The sequence below is a fragment of the Mus caroli genome, chromosome 14 (genome assembly GCF_900094665.2).
Source record: "Mus caroli chromosome 14, CAROLI_EIJ_v1.1, whole genome shotgun sequence".
Taxonomy (NCBI): domain Eukaryota; kingdom Metazoa; phylum Chordata; class Mammalia; order Rodentia; family Muridae; genus Mus; species Mus caroli.
Genome location: NC_034583.1, coordinates 75,735,862 through 75,746,559, shown reverse-complemented (window position 1 = coordinate 75,746,559; position 10,698 = coordinate 75,735,862). Strand labels below are relative to the sequence as shown.

The window sequence follows — 10,698 nt, the reverse complement described above, 5'->3', positions numbered from 1 at the left end:
TAAATCATAGTTTCTATGTTCATTTATCCAAGATTGTTCATTTATCCAATATATTTGAGTGTTCACTTCTATTAGAATCTATTGACTTATTGTTAAGTAATTTCTAAGATCTCACTTTCTTGCAAAGCAGAAAACAGTTGTGATACCGAATTTGGGGGTCCTCTTGTGGTGTGCAGTGGAATGCATCACTTCTGCATTAATGAATCAAGGGAAGGCAACACCACTATTAGTAATAGCTTTTATTCAGAGTCCTCATTTTCCAGACAGGTCACATGAAACACAGCCATTAAACAATAGCGTTGAGATAAATCCATACAATGTATGCTGCTTTTGTTGTTGTTGTCGTCGTCGTTGTTCACCAATCACTTGGTACAGCGAAGAACCTTATGAAACGATGGGACTGATAAATGCACATAGCTAACCTGCAAAAACACTGGGGCCAGGAGAGTGGGACCTTAATCAGGTCTCATTCAATTATGTTTCAAATCAACACATCTTGATAGCCAAAACTCCGATGGAATTAATGCTCTGGTAAATGCTGCCTCTTGTCAAAAGAATATAATTAGACAATAATGAGTAGGCATATAGTATGCCAGGCCTTAGTCTATTTGATGACCCCAGCAGATTCCACTCCATTAGTCAACAAACACCTTTTAACCTGATTCTCATAAAGCATACTGCTCATTACTACATGACTATTTTTTATGGTGCCTTTTTTTTTTTTAATTTGAGCAGTGCCTACATCCTTAAAAGGAAAGTCATGTTTTACAAGAGCCTAGGTAATTTCGGGAAAGCAACAATCAATTTCTCTCCCGGTAATTCAGTGAATCAATGGAACAAGGTCTAGTTTTTTGTGTTGTTTGCCATAAGGATAAGTTTGTCTAGTAAAGAAACAACGTGACAATCTTCTTTGAGAATATAGATGTCTCTTCAGTGTTTACTTTGATATAGCATAACAGTGATTCGTACTATGTTGAATTTTAATGAAAGCATATTCCTCATTAACAAATGGGGAAAAGATTTCATTACTGATGTTTTGTCTTTAGTTCACCACTATGCATTTCTTTTTTCATTTTGTGTCTTTTACTAAAATTTCCCTAAATGGACAGTTTTCCTCTGCTTAAATACCTTTTTTTTTCAGTGTGTGTGTGTGTGTGTGTGTGTGTGTAAAGCATTCTAAATCCCAGAAACCCCCTCAACTCCCCCCAATTATGTACCATCCATTACAGCCATTGTTTCCACAAAGGTATGATTTTGGCATCACAAAGGCTTCCTTGGAAGCCAAGCACCAGTGTTCTGAGTTAAAGGCAGGTCCCAGGGAGATGAATAAAAACAAGATTCCCTCAACTATAAAAGCTCAGAGTCCTGACTTGAACTACCACCAACTTGTAAATAAATAATCACTATTAAGTACAGATAATGTATTAAACAGCTAATACTAGCAGACCACTGGTGACAGCTTAGACTCAATCCATCACGTGTTGGCACAACCAATTCTGAGACTTGTATGGCGTTTCAATGTTTCTGACACTTAACAATACATTGAACAGCTGGTTACTTGGAACTAAGAAGTTTCGAAAAATAAACCTATTGTTTGCGTTGCGTTTCCTTGCACACTGCTTGAGATGTCACTAAAGTGGTTATCTGAATAGTGAGAGAGAGGCAAAGCTCAAGATGACTACAGAAACAGATTTTCAGCAACTTTCAACTAACTATCCAGCTAAATCAATTTGTAGTCTCCTGGTAAAAGTAACATCATAGAACAGAGACACACATTGTACAGACATGAATGGTCCAAAATATAGGGTCAGTTGGATTTCACATGTAAAAGATCCCCTCTTTTCTAATTTAAACATGGATGGATAACAAAAGGCAGGAGTAGAGATGTAGAGAGGCTCTTACCAAGACCCCAATGCAGTTCTCAAGAGAATAAGGCAGAGGGGGATCATCCAATCTAAAACGTACAATCTAAAACTTTCCTGAAATGATGGAAAGATTTCCAGCAGATTTTTTATTATTATTAATTAAAGAATTTAATTTAGTTCAAAGTTTGTTTTGCTTTTCTGTTTGTTTTTAGTATAAGGTTATTATTATTTTTGACATATATACTGTTTCTATACTGGCTTGGTGGCCAGAAAAGAAGGCACAGAAATCCCTCCCAGTTTGCAAATAATAAATTTTTTTCCTGCTCCAGAGCATAAACAGCCTTTATTTAACTCAGCACCACATTTTCCAAGGTATGGGCTCAAACTGTTTGCCATGAAGCTGTTAAATGCCGAAAAAAAAATTAAATGCTGAAGGGAAATGTCAATCAAGGCATTTCCCCATCTGCTACTACTTCTGTGAGTGCTAATTTTATTTTTCCCAATTCCTGAAATTAGAGTTTTCTTAGCCTCGTAAGGAAGTAGGTTGGAAACTTGCTAAATGCCACAGGAAAAGGTGAAACCAATGGTGGAATAATAGGTATTATTCTCAAAGAACACAAATAAAAACAGGCAGAAGAGCACAGAGATAAAGTTAAAAAACACATTTTGTTTAAGACCCAAACCTCTTGTGACACAGCACACAATGCATGTAACCAGCACTGGCACTACACATGCATTAGAACATTTCGTACACTTACGAATATGATGTGTACACACACCAGAACCACTGAAGATACTTTGAGAGCCAACCAATGTTATGATATCTACATAGGCAGAAGCTTCACGGTATGGAGAGCAAGGGGGAACCTTCTTGTGATTTAGCATGACTTTAATCAAAGCTTTCTACAAGGACTTGCACAGAACTATGACTGACAGATGTATTTTTCTGATCTTTCAGTTAGCTTCATCGGCTCACTCAAGCACACTTGGAACAGAATTGTGTACTGTATACTTGGTAGACTATACATTAAATGAGAGACTTTGCTCTGAGGCCCTGCTCCCCACGCTCCATGGGGAAAAGGAAGCAGGAAAAACAAAACTCATAGAGTTCGACAGCTACCGAGGCAACACTCGCCATTTACAATATAAGCCCAAAGAGTTTTGCAACACAACTATATATTAATTTAATAAAATACACAATATAGCTCTTATACACTCAACAATTTGGCTCATATGCACGGAATCTGCAATAAATCAATAAAAATATGTCATTTGATGTAAACACATTGAATCTTCTTACATCTGCACATTTAAATGGTCATGTGATTTGTTATGTCTAAGTCTTTTTTTTTTCACGTTCCTGAGCTATTTTAGTGTCCAAAAACTGAGTAAAACATTTTAGTTATGTTAATTTTCTCTCAGTATTACTACTCAGTGATAACCCATAATTCAGAACTGTTCAAATGTAAAATAAACTCACCATTACTTATATCTTTGTTGGACACTAAAATGCTAAATAGACATTTTTAAATTTTCAAAATTTTCTTCTTTAATGAAGTGAATAGGTCTACATGTGTTCAGGACAACACAGACTATATCTTTTTACATTGAACTTTTATATGACATGAGGTGTCTTACAAATGACCAAGGGTTTTTGTAGTTTTATCTTTTTTTTTCTGTTTTGTTATTATTACATATTTTTTTTCTTTTGCTTTCTGACTAATGGTATGGAATGGTCTTTGTGTTTCTATGCTTGGCAGGTACTTTATACAGAAATGTTTACCACAAATATGTGTTAATGTTTGGTGTAGCTTGGACTACTGCAAGGTCTTTTCGGGACTTTCAGTAGAAGCCTGTGATGTCAGCTAGTAGTCCACCACAGATAACAAATATGACCCTGCTTTGTATGGGTTTATAGGTAAACAGTTAAGTCAGCATCAATCTCGTGGGAGGACAGTCTTAGAGTGATCAGAAATACGTTAAGTCTCACACTGCATACCTTCCTAACAGATTGTCAAAAGGTAACTTGTCTCATCCTCCTTTTTGTGTCTTTCCAATTTCTTCTCTCTCTCTTTTCTCCTTTCTCTTTAAGCATCATTAATTCTGTCCTAATATAAGTTTGGTCAAAACCATTGTTATTTCTGTAAAAGAAACAGCAGTGAAAAGAACATACTTGTGGGCACTTCAGATGTTCACTAAAAGCCTTAAAGCAGCACTGGTCCTTTGCCATCCCTGTAAAGTGGGTTTTCACCGGAAGTGATCATTTTCAAATCAACAGAAGAGACAAGAAAACACCAATGCCTTTTCCCCCTCACTTTCTCACAGCCACAGGGTCATTTCCCCGGCAGTCCTGCAAGAGCTTATCAATCTCTCTCACAACTTCTTCGGCATCCACCGATTCTCGGCCCAGATCTCTGGTGGGTTGCTCCAGCTGCTCCAACACAGCTCCCATCTCGCTGGAATCCCTACTGGCTCTGGAATGCACATCCGCGAAGACCCTTGCCATCTGATCAGAAGCCATGAAGGAAGGGTCTCTTGGCTGCTTACTGGGTGAAGGGTACTGACTGTCAGTGGGCAGGTAGGAGCTGCTTGCTTCTGCTAAGGGCCCGGGTTTTGCTTCACAGCCATCCAGGGAGCCTTTTGTTGAGGCGCAAGGCTCAATGCATGCCTTGGTTGGGCTGCTAGATGCTGAGGGGACCTCTTGGAGGAGAGGGCTCAGGGCACGTTTGGCTTTTAAATAAGGTTTCACATTGGCAATGAGAATCGTGTGCTCTCGCTTGTCTTTTCCAAATGTACAAAAAGTCTTTTTCCCAGTGGGATTCACAGTTTCGTAAGTCTCAGTCTCAACATTAGCTTCAACTGTGGGTACAAAGAGATTTGTGCGGTAATCTGCATTTTCAGCCTGATTGGCTGCAGGGAACTGTGGCATCCAACACCTATCAGAATGACCAAGCACTCGGCATTCATCTGTGCAATTAATGCACTCTTCTGGTTCTGCAAAACAAAAGAGAAAACAACAATCCGATCATTTAGAGTTTCCTTGCCATTTCTACTTGAGGCTGTGATCAGCTCTCAGTGGGCTTGCTTGACCTCTGCTCTCTTAATTAAAAAGGAAAAGAAAACAATAATTAAAACATTTCAGGATGGTTGCATAAACCTGCTGGTTGAGACAATGGTTTTATTTTAAGTCTATTCTCTAGATATTAACGAATTCCCATAGCCTGGGAAGAAGTAAAATGTGGTCATGGGAGAGTGATTCTCTGTGGAATACACCATCACTGTAACCAGATCCCCTGGGGAATTTAGTCTTTGTTCTATGTAACCCGTGCTGGAGAGAGAGAGCTTCAAAAAGGATGGTCAGGATTCATTTTGTTAAATCAAGTAAGAGGGTAAAGAGTGGATCACAGATTTTCATAATAAGTTCTAAGATACTTTAAAAATATTTGATCCTTATATTTGCAATTGTTACATTGGTGACAGTCATGAAATAAAAGGGTTCCTTTCATAGCTGACTTTTACCCTACTGAGAGCAGCAAATGGAATTTCCTATCACAATGTATTATGAATAAGCTTGTCAAAAGGGCACTTTCCTGTTTTATTATATATGCATGTGGATCTTGTAATCAATTCCCTTCACTTTCAGTTTTTGTTTTTGGCGTAAGTGGGTGAAAAGGGCTTACTCAACAGGTATAGTTCAGAATAATGACACTTCATGATTTCCTGCTCAAAACAAAAATGTCTGCTCTGAAGACTTGTACATCTCTTTTTGACAATAGACATGTTGACAATCTATGTAAAGCATTATTTAATGATTCCTATTTTAAAGATGGTGATGAGGAAACACGAAGTAAGATGCCTTCGCTGTGATGGTAGCTATGAACTCCCTACTGGGTCCAATATTTTCAACCATGTATTTGAATTACACCTACTCATTTGTTCCTTTCCTCTATGAATGGTTACTTCCCTTTTGTTTAATGATGCATTTTGATCGGGGACTACTACTAGGAGAAGAGGATATTTACAATTTACCTCCATGTGATGGGAATAGAATTCCCTACACATTTAGGAGCCCTAGGGCTTGCCTTTTAATTGATGCTAGATGATCCCTACAATACATGGTACACTCTACAAGGAAAGAGAAGTCTACAAGCAATGCATTTGACATAGGAAAACAGCAAATTTGAAATTATTTGTATGGTAACTTTCAAAGTCACAAGAAACATTTGATTTTGTACTTAAAGTCCATAGAAAATTTATCATCAGTCACCAACAAAGCGTACCCACAAACTACTTTACCAGAAGAAACTTCAGCCATGGAATAAATACTGTTTTATGAAGTGCCAGAGTAGTACCTTGACAAGACAAACATCATAGCATATATTATTTACACTTATGAAAATTTAGAAGTATTTATGTTGCTTTTGCACATAGTTTAACTTACCATTTTAATGAATTATTTTCCTTGGAAAAATGAAGCATTCCTTTTTAAATTTATTATGTAAAGCAGGAAAGAATCTTTAGTGGTAGTCTGAATTATGCATCAATAGAGTAATACAGACTTTGTCTGGAAGCCTGGTAAATGGGACATGAACTACTAGAGACGAACCTAGAACTCAGAAAAAATTATATTTTTAATGCCTTAATGGTTTGATATGAGGTATTTTCTTTAGGCTTTCTGGTCTGAATGGCATCACATGGCTTTGTTAATGTTTTGTATCCTTTGGTTCCAAGCATTTTACCTTAAATGATTTACAACCAATACACTCTTTTTGAAACATACCAACATGGTTTCGTATTTCAGTATTGACTAGACTTCCATTTCAGCTATTTACATAACCAGCCCTGAATGAACTCAGCATGGATTTAGGGTCAGAGAAAGAGATAGACTAATGCAGATTTAAAAAAAAAATGTGCATCGACCCTGACTTTGAAACCACCAACATGAAACAAGTGTTTGTGCTCCACTGCTGCACTTGCCCAGAGTTTTTTACTTGACTCTTTTCTGTCACATCCAGGGAAGCAAATTTAACGTATTGATTATGATACATTACAAGTTCTTCAGCTTGTGATTACACTATAATTTTGACGCCAGCAGTTCACAGACAGTGAGGAAAATCGAATGGCATTTTTTTTGTATAAACAGCAGAAACTATGAGCATAAAGTTAACTGTAACTGCAAAAGTTCAAGTAAGAATTAACGAGTAGAGCCTTCCTGAACGAACTTACATAAACAGACACGTAGGTAGATGTAAAAAGAGACATGGTCCCATTGAGGAAATAATTAGCTAGAAAGAAAGTATTAGGCAAAATGAAATAATTGAAATTAAGAAAGGAGAAAATAGTAAAAGGTTAGAAATATGAAGGGAAGGAAGAGGAAGAAAAGGATTGAGGCATCGGTAGATGAACAGAAAGGGAAAGAGGGTGGTTATGAAGGTGAACACTTAAAGGATGGTTACATCTACTGGGAAGATAGCAGCCACATGTACCCCATCTTTGGGATGTTTTAAATCTCCTCAAATAAGCTAACTGTGTGATACCAAAGATAAAGCAAATATTCAGTCAAGCATTACAGCTATCAAAGAATTTAATCAAGTTGTACTCTGTGTCTTCAAAAGAATGGACAAGCAGAATGTAGTATAGTAAAATTGCAAGAAGCAGATCATATGGACATAGATTTGAGGATTGTCTTAGACAAGTAGAGAGGCCCTGGGCATTAGAGCTCACACCAGAGTTGTTCTGATCCAATTTATCTTCTAATTTGAGATTATCTAGAAATAATTCTCTCTTATTGTCATCCTTGCTTCATGACTACGTGGTCATTATTTCAAAGAATGTGACCCTTCTTGGAAAGACAGCAGAGCCCTAAAGGTATACACGTGACAGAAACTGTGGAATTAAAAAAATATATCGGAACATCCACAAATAGAGGTTACAGAGTCTGAACTCTTAAGTATCTAATTCAATGAAACGCCTCCTGACAACCAACGAGCTTCAATCATTTCCTTGTTAGTAAAATTCACGTTCAGCTGAATGTGGTACATTCCTGTAGCATTATGACTTGAAAGAGTGGGGATGATAACTGTGGATTTCAGAACAGTCTGGATTGGGATTTTGCACTACATTTTCTCAAAATTATATCTATTAAAACCAGCCCTCAAGAAGCCAAGGTTGCAGCTCAGCTAGGTCAGCCTGGCCCACATAGTGAAATTTTGTCTCAAAAACAGGAAAGAAAGATAGAAATGTAAAGGAAACACACCATTTTAATTATCATCTTCATTGTATCGTGATGAGTGTGAAACCAGTGTTTAGGTCAACGAATTAACTGTATTTAACTTCAAAATTTCATAATTAAACACTTAGATAGTTGCACTTTTAGCAGTCTTAGTGAAAGGCTATGTATTATTTAACCTTTATATTGAGAGTTTAATCCTAGAACATCACTCCATCATCAGACATGCCTAGCCATTCTGATGCTCAGTGAGGAGTTGTCCACAGCTACTGTGAACGTTCAAATTAAAGCCAAGATGGTGAAGCCAGGAAGGGTTAGCAAAGAAAAGTGAACCTTTGTCAAATATAAGTAGTTCTGCAAAATCTAAGTGATTCCCCAGAGTGCCAGATGTGTGTGTGTGTGTGTTTATATATGTCCACTATAAAGAAAAACTGTTGAGTAACTAAACACAATTATCTTAATTCAGAGTGAATTTATTTAATTTTTCTTTTCTATCTTGCTCCCAGGCAGAAACTTACCTCAAATTATAAATTTAAACCCATTCCCTTTTCTTCAAAGCACTATACAGAGCACTTAAAGGAAAATACGTGACACCAAACCTGTCACCAGTGGCTTAGGAAAGTTGGAGAGGACATCAGAGAATCCCTCCTCTTAGTTTCAGATATACATGCTACCTCCAAAGTTCACATGTTTTTATACCCGAGAAAAAAAGTTTCCAGAAAGAGCAGAGAGTTTCCAGCATCAGATATACATATGCCTTCAGTATCCCACTCTGATCTACTTAGAGATATGTACAATGAAGAAATAATATCTGTGACACAGATGTTTGCAAATCTGTGTGTCAATCAGGGTGTGAGTGAGGAAGTTCTGCAGTGCAGTAGCAGTAGGGAGGGGTATTTAAAACTCTTCTGTGCTTTGTGACTACCAACAAGATGTTTTTATTTCTGTTTTGTAAACAGCTTTAAATAGGCATAGAGCTTTTCTATTAAAGCAGTGCTTGGTAGTGCATCTTATAACATTGTAAAATTAGAGTTGTTTCCGAGCAGATTGTTGTATAAATAGAAGCACACTTTTTTTATTCTCATTTTATTTTATTTCTAATTTATCTTTTTCACCAATATAAGCTTTCATAACACCTATCAGCTGTCTGGAAAAGTGGGATAGGCACTGACGTCTATTTCCAGCTAGCATGGTAGCTTTTAAGTTAGTACTACAGTATCTAAGCACAGTATAGGTCTCAGATTCTCATCTACTTGCAAATTTTAACAAAACAAGATCTTTGGCCATGGATCAGGACATATAGCTTCCTACACCAGCTTGCTGTTGCTCTCTTTTCTTTTAAATCTTCTGTGCATACATATAAATGTACATATAAGGATGTACACGCTTCTCTAGGAGCAGAGCAAATTCCAATTTCTTCAAGTACATTCTTATAGATCAGGAAAAAGGATCACTGGGAACTGCGGAATCCTGTCAGAATACAGTTCAACAAAGCTAAGAAAGCAGGTTTCTTTCACTAAGTTGGTAGACTTGCAACATCCTGTGAAATGACACTTCTCTAACATAAACAGTGTTTCCCCTCCCCCCTCTTTTGGCTGTTATTATTCACTAACTTCCCTTTGCAATTCTGTAAATCCCAAAGAGCTTGTGGTGACGATGTGAGTCACTACAGAAAATTAGGATCGTAATAATCTATATCCGTAGAAATTAATTCCAGTTATAAGTTTTGAGTCCCTATTTGCTTGAATATTTGATAAAAATAAACCTGGTTTCACTCTTTCTGTCTGTGACTGGAATACAGATTTCACTTTTGGTATTATTCTGAAAAATGGGAAGCCAAGTTACTTTGCCAAAAAAACTATTCTTTTTTTTTTTCCTTTCAGAATAAAAAAATTCGCTTGATAGATAATATGAATACTCTGAAAACACAGTTGTATTAGAGGTAAGATTTTGCTTAATGAGGATTCACAAAACTGGTGTGCTTTATTTTAGACATGATTTAATAACTGTGGTCTGTGTATTATTCACGACAAATGGAGAATGAGAATGGAAAATTGTGATGGGGAAGAACAAGCACTTACATTCTAGGCAATCTACCATCAGAGCTTAGCATCCCTGTGTTTCTCACTTGGGCACAGGAAGCTATGCTGTTCACTAATCAAATACTGCAACTGATAGGTGGAAGTGAGGTGTCATCTTGCCTTTAAATTTTAATGCGTGAAGTAAAATATTTTGTTATGATACACTTCTTACAGAAGGTAACTGTTCACACATCCTTGATTTAATGAGAAAAAATCCTTCATATTGAGGACAATGAATTTAATTATTTTGTAGTGATTTTTTTTATAAATGATAAGATTTTGGAAATATAATTCACAGAACCAAAATACATCAAAAGAAGCACACGTGCATCATTTGAATTCACAACCAATCCCATTTTCAGACTTTATTTTAGGTGTGGGATGCTATTCTATCTGCTTTAGATAGGCAGAGAGCACATTTTGAAGAGGGGGGTTATTATAATACCATCAAATAGTCAAACCGTGGCGGCATTGAAGTACCAATCCTCAAGCGTGCACCTGCATTGCACAATGCCTCTAAATG

At 36.9% G+C, this 10,698-nt stretch overlaps 1 protein-coding gene across 3 annotated transcripts in view; it reads right to left on the bottom strand.

Annotated features, from left to right (window-relative positions):
• Positions 1-226: 226 nt before the first annotated feature.
• Positions 227-10,698, bottom strand: part of Pcdh17 (protocadherin 17) — a 92,424-nt gene continuing 81,952 nt past the window's right edge. For all 3 annotated transcript variants that reach the window (XM_029469017.1, XM_021182027.2, XM_029469018.1), the window contains one exon: positions 227-4,859. In XM_029469017.1, the coding sequence (XP_029324877.1) occupies positions 4,177-4,859 (683 nt within the window). In that variant the 3' untranslated portion in view covers positions 227-4,176. The remainder of the gene's footprint in view (positions 4,860-10,698) is intronic.